Genomic DNA, 20287 nt, shown 5'->3' with positions numbered 1-20287 from the left:
CATGCTGTGCATCCTGAGATGCTTTTCTGCTCACCACAATTGTACAGAGTGATTATCTGAGTTCCTGTAGCCATTCTGCCAGTTCGAACGAGCCTGGCCATTCTCCACTGACCTCTCTCATCACCAAGGCATTTCAGTCCACAGAACTGGGTCTCACTGGATGTTTATTTATTGCACAATTCTGAGTAAACTCTCAAGACTATTGTGAACATCCCAGGAGATCAGCAGTAATAGAAATACTCAAACCAGACCACCTGGCACCATCAATCATGCTACAGGCAAATTCACAGAGATCACATTTCTTCCCATTTTATAGTTGATGTGAGGATGACCTGAAGCTGCGAGCCTGTATCTTCATGATTTTATACATTGAACTGCTGCCACTTTATTACATTACATTTACAGCACTTTACAGATGCCCTTATCCAGAGACCGACTTGCATTAATTTCATTTTTATACAACTGAGTAGTTAAGGGTTAAGGGCCTTGCTTAAGGGCCTAGCAGTGGCAGCTTGGCAGTGCTGAGATTTGAACTCACAACCTTCCGAGCAGTAGTTCAACATCTGAGTCCAACCACTGCCCCAGATAATACTGTAGCATAGATAGAATAGATAATTGCATGAATGAGCAGGTGTACAGGTGTTCCTAATGAAGTGCTCACTGAGTGTATATATAAAATTATAAGCGATTTGCTTGCACTGTGTGCTGTGGTTGTTATTAATATTACACACAAACACTCACATTGTTTAAAAAAAAATCCAAATATATTTTTTAAAAGGTGAAATACAGCCTCGCTTCGAAATATTTTATAAAAGTCGAAGTAACTATGAAAAGTCACTAATTTGCCAAATGGGACACACTGACAAGGAGGGCGAGGGGGCGTTCCCTAATTTGCATATTATACATATTCATTCATCTTTCTTCATTAAACATTATTAAGCAACGTATCATATCTACGTATATTAGTTTAATAGTTAAAAATGACGTTCGTGGGTCTTGTAAGATGGCGACGGGACTTCTAGTTCTTCCTCAAGGGGAAATGGCGAGGGGAAGTCACTGAGAAAAGCGCCGAAAACTTGAGCATTTTTACCCACGAAGAAAAGGAATTATTGTCAAAGTGGTGTTTGTGCGCCATCTGCTGGTGACTTTACAAACATCAAGTTCATCTAACGGTGTAGCAGTGGTGTTTGGTTGGACGGCCATTGGAAGAGGTTTGTTCCTCCTTGGTCGTGTTTTATGTTTTTAAATGCTCTAGTTTTAGGAGTTTGGTTGATATTTTGCAGTTTATAATCGGAGCAAATCAAGAACAAACCAGGATTGAACACTCCGCTCAGCCTTTTGTGTTGTTTGGTAAGTGAAATACCACCAGACTGATTCTTATGTTCGACCAAAATGTTTGTTTTAGCGTTATTGGAATCGCATAGACACAAACAACACATCAAAGCACCGAATATATACTGAACGATAGGTTTATGATTGTCCGGCTCTGATTGTCAGTGTGAAGGTTGGGCATGTTGACAGATTAAACAGCTGTTCTCATAAAACATCTGTCCATGACAGCTATTAAATGCAGCACAGAGGTCGATTTAATCACGCTGGCAAGTCATGTGAGACAAATCCATTTTCTCCCTGACTTTACAGACACGATTAACTAGTGTTGGGTCCGAGTCGAGACCAAGTCCTTAACCGATCGAGTCCGAGTCCAAAAGGGGCTGAGTTGGACTTAAGTCTGAGTCGAGTCCAGAAAGTAATTACAATTGTAAACTCAACAATGAGCTGTTAACTTAATATTTTAACCTTCACAAACCAATGGCAACATAAATGTAACAACAACAACAAAAAAAAAACACTGTTACATCTTGCCATTGCCATTTAATATTTTTTTTTTCATGTCATCAGCACCTCAACTAGTTTCTATATCAAAAAGTGATTTTAAAGAAAAAAAAGGGATATAGAGGTATATGTAGAACTTTTATTCTATTACAAGTGTTTGAAAATACAAATGAACCTGTTTAGTTATTGTATCACACTATGAATAGAGTTACATTTAGCAGCATGTCATACAGTAACAACAAGCTCTGTTCTAAAAAAAAAAAATTCCTAAAATAAAAAAAAAAAATAGCCGGGTTTATGATATTTTACTACATTAAGAAGTACATTTAACATTTTACGTGAAATTCAAGACTGGAATCACCAAATGCTAATGTTTAGGGCTGGGCGATATGACTCCAATCTTATTTCACGATAATGATACGTTTTCTCAGGTAGGTCTATCAGTAGTGTTCAAGTAAGAAATACTATGGAAATTGAATGAAGCAATTAAATGTCAAATAAAATAGACGTCACTGCATGCCATATACTGTGATTCTTATTACATTTACTGAAGTTATTCAGTCAAATGAGTGAGTGAGTGAGTGAGTGATTTTCACTTTGTCTTTTGTTGTTTGATTAACATTAATGACACAGACAGCAGCAGGTTTATTAGACTGCTGTCACTTTAAGACCTAATGCACAGATCCAATATACTGTATTGACACACCTCCTATTTCCCCTCCTACTGTTTACATTCACTTAAGACATAACCGACTGTGTTTGCATGAATACTCGGCCAGACCTGCATTTTGACATGATGTGTGTGTATTTATTTGACCGTTCATGCATAATAAGTAGCTAAAGAGAACTCAGTTGGGTGCTAGCATGATGAGGCACTTTCCTGTGCGTGCGTACAGAAAGCCTCTGGTCAGGCAGGGAGACATTAATTCATTTCTTGTTATCTTAATTTTATGTCCTTATTTAATTTTATCTTTCTTTTCATGTTACACATAAAAAATTTCCAAGTCCAAATTGTCCGAGTCCGTGTCAAGTTCGAGTTCATTCTTAATTGAACCTGGTCCGGGATCGAGTACCCCAACTCTACGATTAACACACAGTTACAGACAGGGGACATTTTCTAGGCTATGTATGCTCCATTGAAACATTTAAAATAACATTAATGTGTTAATGTGAACATCTAGAGTTCTTTTTTAAAAAATGGGGTAAAGCTGTTTCATACTATCATCCTCTAATTTCATTATATTTCATCTGGAACTGTGACTATACATGTAGTGTACCTATTTATTTATTTTTTAAATCCAGAAGTATTGTGGATTTGAACAGTTATTTAATTTTGCCTCTGTACACCACCACAGTGGATTGGAAATGAAGCAATCAAGATGTTCCCTCCATTTTTACAGGCTCAAAAGTAATTGGACAATTGGCTGATAAGTAGTTTCATGGCCAGACCTTTTACCTTAAAGTCTTAATTTGTCATGAAATAATGAGGAAACAGGACACACCTGGCCTTAAAACTACTTAGCAGTCAATTGTACATTTACTTTCAAGTCTGTGAAAATGAAGAACAAATGGCTGTGATTCCTAAATGGTTAATGCAATATTTTTGTTATACCCCTTGAATTAAAGTGGAAAGTCTACACTTCAATCGCATCTTGATTGCTTCATTTCGAATCTAGTGTGGTGGTGTACATCAAAAACTTTTACTCTCCAAATACTTATGGACCTGACTGTATCTATCCACAATACTTCTGGATTTAAAAATAAATAAATAAATAATAGGTACACTACATGTATATTGACAGTTCCAGATGAAATATAATGAAATGAGAGGAAGATAGTATTAGAATGTGACCAAGATACTCTTAGTTAAGTAAGGAATAAAACCCTTGGGGCTTGCTTTCATGGGAAAATAATCAGTTACAGTGGTGTGACGTAGCCTGACATGAAGCGGAGTTACTGTTACAACCCAAAGTTGGTTTTCCTATAGAGGTACGTACGTCCTCTTAAAACACAGCAATTTACCATTTCTAATTGATTTCTCAGTGATATGTTGTACAATTTAACCATTTATAGTTACATTTATTGTTGGGGAATGTCTTGGGAAACAAGTTAGTTCACCTGTGTTATCGGAGCTATAAACAGTCATTCCCTCACTAGCCTCTTTTTCTTCTCTCTCTTGAAGTTAATAAGACTAAATAATTCAGCTAGATGTGTTCCTGAAAAACCTGAAAGCACAAAATCCTCTGTCTCCAAGGTTTTATTATGGTGGAAAACCTGTTGATCTAATTTATTTTAGTAGTGGCTGACAAAATCTGCATACTCTGTACTGTACCTCCTAAAATATAACAACAAATAAAAAGCTGGCTTCAATAAGACTTTGCATATAGCACAAAAATATTGTCGATAGAGCATCATATGCACATCTATAATCTCTAACCTTACTACTTGGTGTAAACTGTGGCTTTGCAAAGCCCTATTTGGAGCTTGAAGTCATTTTAAAGAGATGCTATTTCATTATATATATTTTCCTGTTTATTGCTAATTTATAACATACATGCAACATCTGAACTGATCTAATTCGACATTATTAGGCTGTGAGTTTTAGATCACAAACCTTTTCATACACAAAGACTACTTTAGGTGTTTAAGTACTTGAGCTCTTACTGTGCAAGTGACCAGTGAGTTTAAATCAAAGAACTGATCCTTTAGCCAGACCCTTAATCCTCATTTGCTTTGCTATACATTTGGATTGCTGATCTGCTGATTGGATAATTCTACCTGGACCGTGACATTAACTTATTTTTGTTCTCTTCTCCATTTCACCAGGAGTTTCCACCATGGCTGAGCATCTATCTCAAAGTGAACTAGACTACCCTTTCAAATTACTGGAGTACTTCAATGGCTTCAGAATTTCCAAGGTTGGAGTCGGGTGTCTTTTCTATCCTCAGAACTTTTGCTCGTTAGTGAATAGATCTCAGCACCCTGCTGCTCCCTCTCTCAACAAATCATTACTTATCTAGAATGGTTTTGTTCCATGCCAGTCAGTTGGCACTGTGGCCTCCTTTCTGTTTGGCTGCAGGGGATTCAGTTGACCATGACTAATAGCATTGAATAAGTCTTTGTTTAGTTTCTGAACCATTTCTGTGGTTTGCCTGATGCCAGTACTAAGCAGACCTCTGAGGTGGATGGGTGGATTATTGATTTCCTTTATTATTGAAAAATGGGACATGGGGTCAGGGAACCTAATTTAAAAAAATTGTTACAATTGGCAAGTTGATGAGGCATAAGAGGAATAAAACACTTCGGGACGTGCCGTTATTGTAAAATACTTCGCGTTGGTCCACATCACACTAACGCATTGCTGATTATTTCCCTATAACATCACACCCCTTACTTAAACATTATATGTGCTGCATGCCTTTCTTGAACGTTTCAATCTGACTCTTCTCAGAGAATTGTGATTTCAGTAAGCATTGGTAAGTGTGCTGGTCCTTCCATCGCAAGTAGTTTGGAGTCATTGACAATCAAACTTTAATTGAGCATTTTAAAACCAAGGCAAGGTATCTCCTTGGGCAAGACACTGCACCCCAAGTTGCTCCCGATGGCAAGCTAGCGCCTTTCATGGCAGCTCTGCTACCGTTGGTGTGTGAGTGCGTGTGTGAATTGGTGAATGAGAACCAGTGTAAAGTGCTTTGGAACCGCTAAGGTTCAAAAAGCGCTATATAAGTGCAGACCATTTACCATCTCCTAACTTTTGACAGACAGCATATGTTCTAGCGCGTTATAACCTTCAAAACGTTGAAGTTCTTTGCACAAATTCTTTACTGCTTTAGGAATATTAATCCATTTTTCGATTGTTAAGCATTGCAAATGTCAGTTTAAATTTGCTTCATTGTCAACACTGCAAAACAGTATTTGACACTGAATTAAATATTTTTTTGTCTAAATATTGGCCACCATTCAATCAGGATTTCTACCCACATCTTTTCATTTTATTGAAAAGGAACCTTCTTCCTCCGCAGGTGATCTTTTCAGCATGTGAGCAGGGTGTGTTCGACTTGCTTCTGCAATCCCAGAAGCCCCTGAGTGCAGCTGAGGTAGCACGAGAACTCGGCACCAGTGAGGATGGCATGGAGCGGCTCCTCGATGCGCTTGTGGGTGTTGAGGTCTTGGAGGTGGAGCTAACACAGGGCACAGGTACGTGTACTTCAAGAGAAAGTAACACAGTACATAGGTGTGTCTACTGTAGGTGTAGCTAACACAAGTTGGAGCTGGGAAGTTTATTTCAAACAGAAAAGACATCAAAGAGAGGTGAGCTTACGAGAACATTAAAAACAAAAATGTTAATGAACGTTAATGACTGACAATTGTCCATATACAAATGCTTCCTGTTTAGGCAGACCTCCCTCAATAAGGATCCTTACACTGAAAAGTATACTGTACTTAGATGTGGGCTAAAAAGAAGTTTGAATGAATTAGGGTTTAATTCCTGTTTATTTCAGCTCTGAGAAACTCGTCAGGCTTCGTGATGAATCTCTGAGAATTGGTGATTAATATTTCAGTAGACCCATCCTCTCCCTTTTAGACTTTATAAATAATTCAAGATTGATTCCTGAATAATTGACTCAAAGGTCATTTATAAATCCAAAATAGATGATAAACATTGTGATGGTTTATTTTTTATTATATATGTATATACACACCAACTGCATCCTACTGCATGTATGTACACTATATGGCCATGTAGTAATACAAGGACTGTATATGGACAACTGACCAATCAGATTTACTTATATATATATATATATATATATATATATATATATATATATATATATATATATATATATATATATATATATGTATATATATATATATAGTGTGCGTATATGTGTGTGTGTGTATATATATATATATATATATATATATATATATATATATATAAAGGACAAAATAAAGCTTATAATATTATATATATATATATATATATATATATATATATATATATATATATATATACATATATATAATATTATAAGCTTTATTTTGTCCTTTCTTCTCTTGTAGCCTATTACAGCAGTACTGATGTTGCTAATCTGTATCTGGCCAAGAACAGCGCTAAATCTTTATATGACATGATCATCTACCAGTCCCAGACCATCTACCCTCTCTGGAACAACTTGGGAGATGCGGTCAGGTAAGACATTCTAGTAAAAATAGGTGTACTGTATATTATGTAGTGACTCTAATTGTAAAATTGCTCTTAGACAAGTGTGCACCATGGGAAGAAAACGACCAGCTTGATGTAACAGTCCATCAGCTCAGTAACTGTAGCGCTACCGTTCAAGACAGTCACACTTTTTATAAGCTGGTCTCAGTAAATCATTTACCATATGTGCCTCAGGTGCCTGCTTTTACAATCCTACCTCTTCAAATGGAATTGCAAAAGTGCTTAAAACTTCTCTGATGTAGGTTTGATTCTCAGCTATACCATGTGACCTCTACGGCAAAAGATCATTGAAAAACCAGTTGAGTTCGCTCTAGGATGAAAGGCTGGTGAGGTCTTTGTACACTGTTATATAAACAATACTGAGCAAATCTATGTATCCGAGTCAAAGTGGATCCCGAGAATATTACGCACAAGGCAGGAGACACTCACACTCTCGCTCACAGTCTCACTCACACCTATGAGCAATTTTGCATCCACAGTCTGCCTACCAGCATGTTTTGTGAGATGAAAGGAAACAGGAGAACCTATAAGAAACATGTGCAAACACTAGGAGAACATGCAAAACTACACACAGACAGTAACCTGACCTCAGACTAGAACTGGGAACCCTGGAGCTGAGAGGTTCCGATATCAGAGATGCCTTACTTTTTTTATTCTGAGAAAAATCTATTTACTGTGGCACTTTCCAGAGTCCCCGGTTCGTCCTGGCCTCAGGTTACTGTCTTCTCAGAGTGTCACATGTTCTCCCTGTGTCCTTGTGGGTTTACTCCAGGTTCTCTGGTTTCTTCCCACCTCCAAAAACCATGCTGGAACATGAAATTGCTATGATAAATTGCCCCTAGGTGTGAATGAGTGTGTGAATGTTTATGTTTGTGTTCTCAGAATAGGCACTGGATTCACCAGTGGTTATTACGAATAAACAATGAATAGATATCAGCCTCCACTTACCACAATCCAGCTTTTAAATTGTCTGAACTACTAGCCAAGCAGTGCCATTGCTTTGACATTATTGTTGGTTTGCTGGTCCATGTCCAGAGTGGGGGAAAAAAGCTTCAAATAGAGTAATCCTACTGCATGTATGTACACTATATGGCCATGTAGTAGTCCAAGTACTGTATATGGACAACTGACCAATCACACCCATATGTGTTTGTTGAACATCCTGTTCCAGGTGTAGTGCCAACTTTGCTCTTATCATAACCTTTGTTTTTCTGGGAAGGCGTTCCACTAGATTTTGGAGCATGGGTGTGGAGATTTATCCATTCAGCCGCAAGAGCATTAGTGAGATCAGGCACTGATGTTGATTGAGGAGGCCTGGGTCATCCCAAAGGTGTTCGGGTGGGGTTGAGGTCAGAGATCTGTGCGGGATACTACAGTTCTTCCACACCAACCTTGGCAAACCATGTCTTCATGGAGCTCGCTTTGTGCAAAGGGGCATTGTAACGCTGGAACATGTTTGGGCCTCTTTGTTCCAGTGAAGGGAAATCTTAATGCTACAACAACCAAAGACATCATATACAATTCTGTGCTTCCAACTTTGTTTCAAAAGTTTTGGAAGGCCTAAATATGGCTGTGATGATCCGGTGTCTACGAACGTTTGGTCATATAGTATATATAGAGTTATGAAATAGCTAAAGTTTGGGAGAAAGACCACACTTAAAGCTCTACCTTCTTCCGAGTTAACTTTCTATAAATTTCCATCTCTCACTTTCTGCAACCACCACCGTCTCATCTGCTGCCTTCTATTCAACAACCCCTACGTGATGGCCTTCAGTGGAGGGTCTGGTCTTGTCTAACGCAAAGTAGGAGCTGCTCAAGTTCTCGTTTACAGTTGCAAAATAACCCTCATTAGGATGTGGTCTGTACTCGATGTTAAGCAAGCAGTAATGTCAATCACTCCTAGCTTCATAACATTTGTCACAAAACACTTTAGACATTGCAGTCTTTCTAAATCTGGAGGAATTAATAATTCTGAAAGAAAAACTGTAGGTCAAGCTTAATAAGTTTAAATATCAGGTTGCTGTTTTAAACTTCACAGGGAAGGAAAGAACCAAAATGAAAAAACCTTTGGTCTCTCATCGGAAGACATCTTCTCAGCTATATACAGGTGAGATTATGACTCCCTCTCACAAGTAACATGCTCATGCACTGCTGTGTTTCTTACATACTGTGTGAGCTACCCATTCCTGTTTTCACACAATGCATGACTAACTACAGCCTTTCTAAAAATGACATTCACAGTAGCATGTCGCTTTCCTGGTAGCAGACAACATTTAAAATAAAGAGGCCACTCAACAAAACACAGCAAAGGTCATACCTAAGTCTGTCGTATAATGAGCGCTTTAGAGAAGCAAATGGAAGGTCAAATCAGGGAGCATATACTACCGGTCAAAAATTTAGACACACATTCTTTATTTCTATTTTTTTTTCTCCACATTTTAGAATAATAATAAAGTCATCAAAACTCTGGAGTAACACAAATGGAACTATGGGAATTATGTTGTGATAAAAAAAAACAAATAAATCAAAATACTGTAATATTTTAGCATCTTCAAAGTAGACACCCTTTTTGCCTAAAGTTTCCAGAAATGTATTCTTGACATTTTTCTCAACCGATTTCTTGAGGAATTTCCCTGAGATGCTTTTAAATCCGTATTAAAGGAGTTCCCAACCTACGCTGGACTCTTATCGGCTGCTTTTCATAATATTTCACTCCAAGTCACCCGTTTAAATTTTTAATTTTTTTTTGTAAATAAAATATTAGTTATCTAATGAAAGAAATGAATATGTTGGCACAATTGTATTTCTGTCCACAACACCGATTTTGAGCATTTAATCATACACCTTCAGATCAAAACATTTCAGTGACGTGTCCACAGACTTTTGACTGGTCGTGTATATAGGATGTCCCTTAAGTCCAGCGTCATCGAGTTAATGTTTGTTTTCATATTTTTACAGACCATGATGTAGCTGAGCAAGGAAGAACGAATCCAAATAATTCTACTGTTTTGAGAATAATGGTAGACATATTGAACAAGTTATAAAATAACTTAAACAAATAGAAACTTTCAAAATAAATAAAACTTTTATTTAGCCTTGTTTTTTCTCCTTTGATGAGAATTTATGAGATATTCTGTATATTAAGGGTGAAAATAGAGCGAGTTTAATGAATTTTTTCACTCAGCCAGAATTGTCTCAGTGAGCAATGACAAATTTGTGGTCAGTTTGGTGTCAAATACTGTATACCAAACATGTCTTGCTGACTGACTAGATATGTGGTAGTAGCAAAATGCCATCCATGGGGCATCTAATGATGTATCATGTGCGTGTGAATCGGCGTCAGTGGCTTTAGGTGAAAGTTGAGAGCTGACTCACATGTAATTTAATCAAAATCCTTGCATGGAAGGCTGGTTTCAACATTTGTGCCGTTCATTAGTGTAAAAATGATGAGATGTGTGTATGAGGCAATAAGACAGGGAGGATCCTTATACTGCTCTGCTGCTTGTTGATGTAGTCAAGTGTATTAAGGGATGTGATCAGATATCATAAAACACAAATGAAAGTTTCACACAGCAGCACAATGACATTAATGCTTATTATATTTGTGAATGCACATTTGTTTTTGATTTTATAATTTAACAACTAGTTCAATAGATTTTATACAATGGGGTATTTGAGGCCAATGTTCCTCCTTTTTGCATATCGGATCCTTTTAATATAGATAAAATGCTCAAGTAGGTGGAAGGGTATATTTAGTGTTTTCTGTATTTGTATGTGTGTTTGTATCAGTCTTCATTATTTTATTTGAAATCATGAGGCCTGTAGGTTGGAGGTCATGTTATTTCAGAAAGCTGGGTTTCCTGATGGAGTATTATCATTTTAGTAGCTGCTTTAGTACAGTAAATATTATAATGTAACATAAACTCAGCGAATCCTTGAGTGATATCAAGAGTAACTATAGCACCAGTTTGGAAATACCCAGTGTTGTGGAAGCAGATACAACAAACAACGCTGACATGAATGCACTTGCTAATATGGCTGGGAAATCATCATCATCATCATCATCATACTATGAATACTACAGCTCCAATAAGAGCATATATATCAGGTTTAGTTTAGACAAGCGTGTGTTATTGATTTTATTTTCCATTTATTTATTTTTATTATTGTGTGGTTGCTTTGGCAACAAAATTTGATGTCTGCCCAGGATGATAATGAAACTGCTACAGTATCAAGGGATTTTTTGCTGCAAAAATCCATTCAAGAGCCTCCATCACAGCAGCACACCAGCTTTAGGACACAGACAGTGACTGATTTTGAGAGAGAGTGAGCGAGAGATGTCTTGTTATCTGAAGTGGCACTCTGTGTGTTTGTGTGTATGTGTGTATACGCGTGTGTGTATGTGTATTCCGCTTGTTATTTTAGGAGGGTGAGTGCATCTCTTTTGCTGGTCTGTGCACTGAGACAGAAAATTTGAGGCTCTGGCCCTCATCCATCTCCTCTCCCTGTCCTCAGATACCTCACATATCACTGTGTGTGTGTGAATCTGTACTCTCTGTGTGAATCTATAAATGCTAATATTTTCTTAAATTCAGAATTTAATCAGGCCATTTAAACAGATGTGTGTGCATCTGTAAAGAAAGAAGGCATTGCTTAACATACTGGTGTGTGTGTGAGAGAGAGAGAGAGAGAGAGAGAGAGAGAGAGAAAGAGAGAGAGAGACACACACACATTGCACCAGTTTATATACAGTACTTAAATGTTTCTATATATTGCAGGTCAGAGGAAGAGATGTTAAAGTTTATGGGTTTGATGAACTCATCATGGGTCATTGATGGCCATGACGTAGTAAATGCTTTTGACCTGTCCAGATTTAAGTCCATAGTGGATGTTGGAGGTGTGTATACTTCGATGTGCTTTCACACAAATACCCACATATTAGTAAGTTAGAAAAGTCTGTGTTAACTACCAGTAACTTTATTTATTTATTTATTTATTTATTTATTTATTTTTAAATATCAGAGCATATGCATGGTGTTGCATTGTTGAGTTATATTTGTATCTGAATGCATCTGAATATCTTGTTAGACATAATTATTGCTATATATATTACTTTATAAGTCAGAGTCACTACAATAAATTTGTTCAGTAAAATTAAAGAAATTGTACGAATTTAATTTCAACAAATCCCTTCCCCCAAAGAGTGTTTTTAAATAACAATGTTCTCAATTCCCTATCTTTTTTCTCCTTAATGAAGTAAATGTCCCTGTTTCCTGGTTAATCTGTTCACAGGTTGTTCAGGTGCCTTGGCCCGTGAATTAGCTAAGGCCTACCCTGCTTCCACATTGACTGTCCTGGACTTGCCAGAAGTCATCCAAACAGCCCAGAAGCACTTCTCTCAAAGTGATGACACCATCAAGTTTCTTGAAGGTCAGCTTTTGTATTCTGTACGTTAGAACAGTATATGTACAGTATATACAGTCATGTGAAAAAAAGTAACCCTCCAAGCAAACATTCGATCGTCTTTGAAAACTAGAATCAGGTGTTCAGGGTTGGGTGCCAGTGATTAGAACCTGCTTAGGGAGTGCAGGTGGAACCTGTCTTATTTCTACCCCTCTCATATCTAGTGTCTGGAGTTCCATTTCTTATTGAGGTGTGTGGTGTCATCATGCCAAGATCTACATAGTTCTATAAGGCCTTCAGAAAAAAGCTTGTGGATGCCTATGAGTCTGGCGAGGGATTTAAAAAGATCTCCAAATTATTTGAAATACATCATTCCACTGTAAGGAAAATCATCTACAAATGGTGCAGATTTCAAATGACTGCCAGTTAGTCCAGGACTGGCCGTCCCAGCAAATTCAGCCCAAGAGCAGACCGTCTCATGCAAAAAATAGGTTTCCAAGAACCCCAAAATTTCATCACAGGATCTGCTAGTAAGTCTTGCAACTGTTGGTGTTAAAGTGCATGCGTCTACAATCAGAAAGAGATTACACAAATTTGACCTGCATGGGAGGCGTGACAGGAAAAGCCTTTGCAAGACTACAGTTTGCCAATGAGCATATAGGCAAAGAATAATGTGCTCTAGACAGATGAATCAAAGGTAGAGTCGTTTGGTCACAGTAACAGCAGACATGTTTGGCGCAGACCTAAGACAGCTTTTCAGGAGAAGCACCTCATACCAACTGTGAAGCATGGTGGTGGAAATGTTATAGTTTGAGGTTGCTTTGCTGCCTCACGGACTGGACAGCTTGCATTCATTGATTCAACTGTGAGTTTTGCATTATATCAAAGCGTGCTTGAAGATAATGTGAGGCCATCTGTCCGAAAGTTGAAGTTGAACTGAAAATGGATCTTTCAACAGGATAATGAACCTAAGCACACTAGCAAATCCACCAAGGAATGGTTCAGAAAGAAGAAATGAAGGGTTATGGACTGGCCTAGTCAAAGTTCAGATTTGAATCCCATTGAAATGTTTTGGGGGATTTGAAACGGGCAGTACATGTAAGAAAACCCTCAAATATCTTGCAACTGAAAGAAAATTGAAAGAGTGGTCAAAAATACCAGCAAGCCTGGTGGACAATTACACCTTCAAGATGTTATTTCTGCTAAAGGGGGCAATACCAGCTTCTGAGGCCAAGGGTGTAATTACTTTTTCCACAGAAGAATCTATTCATATTTCTGTTGAATAAATGATTGAAAAAGCTATTGTTCCAGTATATCACTTTTATTAATAGGCACTGTTTCAAAGATGATCAAATGTTTGCTTGTCCAAATATGTCAAAAAAGCCTACAATTTCCATGGGGTGTACTTATTTTTCACATGACTGTTATAATAATAAGAAGAAGAAGAAGAATGCAATCCACGTACAGTATATTTTACTTTAGGACAATGTACATACATTTAAAAAATATATTGAAAAAAAAGCAGGTACCAAAAAATAGTGAAAAGAAGAAAGGAACATGTATGTCTTAAGACTTTAAAAATGGGGGGAGGGATGGTGTAGTCATGAAGGTCCTGCAGGATGGCAGATTGGACTTTGGAGGCTATGGCACTGCCCCATTAATTTCAGTCTGGTCTTGTGTAAAACCAGCAAACCAGAATTGGTGGATCTCAAACTCCAAGCACTGCCAAAAGTAATTGTACATTTGGCTGCTCAGCTGTTCCAAGGCCTACAGTTGGTTTTAAGTGTGGCATTTGCATTTGAAATCTGCTACTGTTAACTCGCAATAAAAATCAATAAAAAGTCCAAATATTAGGTGTGTCCAAATCGACTGTTTGGCATATTCTTTAAAAGAAAGAATGCATTGGTGAGTTCAGGAATACCAAAAGTCCCGGGAGACCACAGAAAACAACTATAGTACATAACCGAAGAATTCTTTCCCTGGTGAAGAACAAGCCCCTTCACAACAGTTGGACAGATCAAGAACACCCATCATCAGTCAAGTGAAGACTTCACCAGAGTAAATACATTATCACAAGATTTAAACCACTGGTAAGCCTCAAAAACAGGAAACCCAGATTAGAGTTTGCCAGAAATATCTAAAAAGCCTGTACAGTTCAAGAACAGCATCCTATGGACAGATGAAACAACTTGAATAGAGAAGGGAAACAGGAACTGAAGACAGCTGCAGTAAAAGGCCTGGAAGAGCATCACCAGGGAAGAAACCATGTGTCTAGTAATGTCTATGGGTTCTAGACTTCATGCAGACATAATTATCATATTCATTATTTAATTTCAACTCCAATATACTGTGGTAGACAGCAAAAATAACAACAACAGCAACGTCATCAATGTCCAAATATTTATGTACCTGACTGTATGCATGTATTTTTCTTTTTGAACTCCTAGGGGAATTTTAGGCACTAACAAAGAGCACATTAAATACACAAAGTAAATACAGATACACAAACTCACGCAGTGCACAAAGAAGACAACGTGCAGAAACACAACATTGATAAAACGTTCACATTCGGTTTATGTGGGAAGTGAGGCTTTAGTTTTAATGTGAAGGAAGATTCCCATGTAGCAAAGACATTAATAAGTGCTAAATTAAGCAACACATTGTGTTTTGCATGTGGGTAATTATTGTATAATTATATAATTATATCCTTTTGTTTGTTTTGCAAATACAGTATGTTCACAGTGGAACAGTAGTGTAATCCACAGAACCTTTTTTTTTTTCTCTTTTCTTTTGCTGTTTAAATAATTGTTTACACTGTTAAGGATCATTTGTTGGGTGCATTTTAATCTAATGTTTAAACAGTCTTTAAGCTGATTCACATTGTGTGTGTGTGTGTGTGTGTGTGTGTGTGTGTGTGTATATATATATATATATATATATATATATATATAGGGGACTTTTTTAAGGAAGACCTCCCTGCTGCTGATCTGTATGTCCTAGCAAGGATCATCCATGACTGGAAGGAGGAGAAAAGTCTGATGCTGCTGAGGAAGATTCACGCAGCCTGTAATTCAGGTGCGCACAGGAGAGCTGCATCAATGTTAACTTGCTAGTCATTGGCTTGAAGATGTTAGTTTCATGAGCATTATTGTGGATTACTGACCTGTTATCACTTTTGCACTGAGTAGAGCAAAGCTTAATTACAGTTAGAGTACAGTTAGATTAAAGGAATAGTTTAGTGAAAAAATCAATTTACATTCTTCAACTTAACCCGAATCTTTTGCTGTTTTAATTTTGCAAAGGAGCATGTAAATGTTTCAAACCTATCTTGTGATTTCACATGAGTTTTATAAGCCGTTTAATTTTGAAATAAACAATGTCGTAAAATAGCATTTAGAGTCTGTTCGGAAGTGGAGCTATCTTATCATCCGCATAACTTCCAGCTTTCAGTACGATTCCGCCTTAAACTTTGGGACGGTCTATCTAGTGGTCGTAGCGGCACCGACCTGTGCAAGAGAAGAAGGTGACACTGCTTGTCAGAGACAGATGAAGTGTTGATCATGTTCTGTTCATGTTTATAGATTACAGGAAGTCACATTGTGTCCTAAACCACATCGGCGTGATCTAAACCAAGTCTGTATGACATCACTAAAGACCTGGATGTGGTTTGATGTCCATCCCATCCACCCATTTTCCATACCGCTTATCCTACACAGGGTCACTGGGGAACCTGGAGCCTATCCCAGGAAACTCAGGTCACAAGGCAGGGGACACCCTGGATTGCGGCTGGCTTCACTAAAGTGGGGGTGTGCAGGACGGGCAAATCCTACGACACCAGCCTCGCTCTCAAATAACCACACATGTACCCCCTGTATCAATGCAGTATAACGTTTCCTCTGCTGTATGAAGTTACTGCCGACCAGGACGGCAGAGTATTTCACACTCAGAGTATTTGGATGCTTAATTCCTCATAGAGAGATTGTTTTCAAATTGCACATCATCTATAATTCTGTATCCAGGCATTTTTGTAAGGATAAAAGTGTAGTTAGTGGTTTCTTGGAAATAAAAACAATGGGAACAATTTATTATGCAGCACATATTGAATTTGATGGTTTATTTAGGATTATTTTAGACAATGAAGTCAAACTTATAGAGATGGACTGACACCCTGGACGGAGTGCCAACCCATCACAGATGTGGTTTTTAATGAGACTGATTTCCTTTATTTGTTAGCTACGTTAGCCTGGCAGCTCCAGTGCAAAACTGACCCTTGCCTGACTGACTCCATTTGAAGTGAAGGGGAGACTGTGTTCATTTTCCAAACTATTCCTTTAATAATACACTCACTGTTACTACCTTATTATAAGGCATGTAGTGTCGGCTTTAGGTGCTCTGTTCACAGGGTATGGAGCGTCTTATTTCTTTTGTACACTTTTATGGCCACAAGCTTCAGGATATTGCGATCTGGCTGCAATCTGATTGGCTTTGTGCAATTCCATGCATACCCACTTTACAGCAGGACAACAAGCTTTTAAATACTGTGACACATTGCAATTTTCAGAGAACAATATTTTCACTGGACAGAAAGAAAAAGGTTCATGGAATCCCATTTCTAAAAGTTGTTAAAGAGTTTCGTTTGAAGCAGTAAGCGGATAACAGAAAGGTTTGTGATTGGTCATCTGCCATGCTCTGCCAAATTGCTTTTAAGCCATGTTAATGATGAAACGCGTCAGAGATTATATTTCATGTCTTTTTCCTCACTGTCCTCCCTCTGGAATAATTTCAATAAAGCACTAATATGTTACAGTACTCTCTTTCATGGTGTGTGTGTGTAGGTGGAGGTGTTCTGCTGGTAGAGGCTATGTTGTTGGAGAACCACAGAGGCCCCATCATGGCTCAGCTCTTCTCCCTGAACATGCTGGTTCAGACGGAGGGGAAGGAGCAGCCACCCTCTCACTACACACGCCTGCTCACGGCGGCTGGCTTCACTGACGTGGGGGTGTGCAGGACGGGCAAATCCTACGACACCATCCTCGCTCTCAAATAACTACACATGTACCCCCTGTATCAATGCAGTATAACGTTTCCTCTGCTGTATGAAGTTAATGCGAACCAGGATTGCAGAGAGGAAACCCTGTATTTGGAAACTTTTTAAAATGCTTAATTCCTCGTAGAGAGATTGTTTTCAAATTTCACATCATCTATAATTCTGTATCCAGGATTTTTTGTAAGGATAAAAGTGTAGTTAGTAGTTTCTTGGACATAAAAACAATAGGAACAATTTATTATGCCGCACATATTTAATTTAATGGTCTATTTAGGATTATTTTAGTTGAAGAATCAAACTTATAGGGATGGACTGAAGAATGGAGGAAAAGCTTTGACAAAAACATGTATTACACTGCAAAAAAATGCAAGACACACTTAAATCTAGTCTCCTTAGTGTACTAAAATCAAGAAAAATAAAATAAAAATCTGCCAATGGGGTAAGCAAAACTGACTTGGTAAGAGTTCTGGAAAATACCATAAATATTCAGTCACTAAAAATGCTATTGGATCTTAAAACCAGACAAAAATGGCAAAAGTTAAGCAAGTGTTTTTTTTATTTATTTTTATTATTATTATTATTTTTTTTACAAACAATTAAAACTCAACTATTTAAGATAGTCTTACTTAAAATGAACATTTTCGTCTTTTGATTGAGCTGACTTTAAGAATCTATCCCTTAATCTGAGATTAAAAATTAGAAGAAGAAAAAAAAAAAGCTTACAATAAGACACAATTTCTTCCAAACAGCATAATAAAAACAACAGACACAAGACAAAAACATGTGGACTGTGAGATCGGCTGTAGCACACATGACAACACATAAACACAACAACAAGAAAAGCTTGACAATTAGGTGCTGAAATATTAGAACTTCTATAAGGATGCTTATTAGGGGTAACACAGAACAGGTGTGAGTGATCAGTGGGACATGTGACATGCTGGGGCTGATGGGTAATGTAGTTCAGTGTGGATTTCAGCATAACCATGACACAGCTGCTTCATTGGAAAATTGAAGCATGCAATTGATCTTAGTCTTAAAATAAGGAAAACCATCATGTTCCTCTGCCAGGATATGATGCAAACCATTGTTGTAGCTTGTTACTGGTTAAATCTAGCTCAATATTAGCTGGAATATCGTATTAAGATAAAGTTAGATCAATTTTCTTAAAATTATATAGATTTTTTTTTATTATTTATGTTGCATTATGTTTTGCATTAGATACTTTTCTAATGCAAAACATGCTTGATAAGATTATTTTTCTTTTTACACATAAAATAAGACTTAATTTCCCCAAAACCAAAGCTTTTTTGCTTTCTTGAAATTTCTTTTTTGCAGTGTACATGCGTAGACAATCTTTGACGGAATTCAACACCAGCCCTTAAATGAGTTTGGAGTAATCTCCAAAATGTTCATGGTAATTGCACACACACACACACACACACACTAGAGATGCAGTAGATAGAGATTACGAGATTAAACACTGAAGTTTTTAGCTTTAAGTTCCACATTTCCAGCCTGAAGTCCTGCACTTCCTTTATCAAAATATGATTAGTATTACTGTAGTGACTGGAATTATATCTGTACTTTCTTCAGGTCTCTGTTTACCTCACATAACTGCTGTTTGGACCCTAACTGTGAAAAAAAAGCTGTGATGTATATAATATTTTTTTGTATTAAATGCACTAGACTGGTGGGTGTACTGTATGTTAAGAAATAATTACTCCTTTTACACTTATATATAATGATTATTGATGAGTATTACAGCATGATTCTGTGTGTGTGTGTGTGTGTGTGTGTGTGTGTGTGTGTGTGTGTGTGTGTGCATTTTGCAGAAATACAGTATTTGAGAATTAATAATATTTGTCTTTAATTAATGTCAACAGACAACATTTGTGTTCTCTCATATTGGCTGTCCCACATGTCAGATAAAATCACATTTGTTTTGTAAACAGTTAACACAAGAACACTGAATAAATTTCAGTCACCTTCTCTACATATGGTGTCCCACAGTGAAGTAATGAAATCCAAGAACAATCATAACAATCTTTCCTAATGAATTAGCACATCTGGTGGGGGGGGGGGGGGGGGGGGGGATCACTCTGCGCTTAGTGATTCGTATGTTAATTGTGTGTTAGTTGTGTTGTATGTTCTTATTCTTGTGTGAAGTTAGTGGTTGTCTGCCACACCGATGTCACGGCAAAGTCACAACAGTGTTTAACAGGAGAGAAAAAAATTCAAACAGAAGGGACAACGGTCAGATTTTACTGTTCGCTCCTAAAAACAAGAAGGACAAAAAAAAAAAAAAAGAGCGCGCACTTCTTTTCTCACTCATCAATTTCCAGTGATGTTGACATTTACATTACATTTACATTTATAGCATTTGGCAGACCCCCTTATCCAGAGTGACTTAAAGAAGTGCTTAAGTCTCCTATCAATAACTACATCCTGATACTTGTTCAATAGGTCACAGACTAAGAATACTACAAACTCTGTTGAGGAGGTAATATAGTAGGAAAAGCACACAGACAACACTATTAAATAAATAAATAAAGTGCTAATGTTGAATGTCATGTTAATGATAAATTCAGTGTAGAGCTAAAGTTGACAGCAAATGCTGACAAAGGGGTGAAGAGATCAAGGAACTTTTATCTTCATGCAGGAGGTGAGAGAGATGGACAGTTTAAAGAACTAAAGCACTGCTGCATCACTCTGATAGGAGATGAGTTCACACTGCATTGCAGTCAGCAGGTAGTCACATGGCATTGTGGTAA

General features: G+C 37.5%; 1 protein-coding gene across 1 annotated transcript; it reads left to right on the top strand.

Moving 5' to 3' along the window:
- Positions 1 to 1158: 1158 nt before the first annotated feature.
- On the top strand, positions 1159 to 19509 carry asmt2 (acetylserotonin O-methyltransferase 2). Its single transcript, XM_017476304.3, has 9 exons — positions 1159 to 1350; positions 4660 to 4751; positions 5856 to 6030; positions 6901 to 7030; positions 9102 to 9170; positions 11842 to 11960; positions 12356 to 12493; positions 15419 to 15541; positions 17302 to 19509. Exons 2-9 carry the CDS (start codon positions 4671 to 4673, stop codon positions 17511 to 17513), a joined length of 1047 nt encoding a protein of 348 aa, XP_017331793.1. The 5' UTR covers positions 1159 to 1350; positions 4660 to 4670; the 3' UTR covers positions 17514 to 19509.
- The last annotated feature ends 778 nt before the right edge of the window (positions 19510 to 20287 follow it).

This window comes from Ictalurus punctatus, chromosome 9 (assembly GCF_001660625.3).
Source record: "Ictalurus punctatus breed USDA103 chromosome 9, Coco_2.0, whole genome shotgun sequence".
Taxonomy (NCBI): domain Eukaryota; kingdom Metazoa; phylum Chordata; class Actinopteri; order Siluriformes; family Ictaluridae; genus Ictalurus; species Ictalurus punctatus.
The sequence above is the reverse complement of the archived record's forward strand: the minus strand, read 5'-3'. Positions and strand labels throughout refer to the sequence as shown.

Excerpts from the sequence above, each read along its gene's own strand:
- asmt2 (XM_017476304.3), top strand. The coding sequence starts at position 4,671 with ATGGCTGAGCATCTATCTCAAAGTGAACTAGACTACCCTTTCAAATTA. Across the intron at positions 4,752-5,855 it reads ATGGCTTCAGAATTTCCAAG|GTGATCTTTTCAGCATGTGA; the intron begins GTTGGAGTCGGG and ends CTTCCTCCGCAG. Across the intron at positions 6,031-6,900 it reads GGAGCTAACACAGGGCACAG|CCTATTACAGCAGTACTGAT; the intron begins GTACGTGTACTT and ends CTTCTCTTGTAG.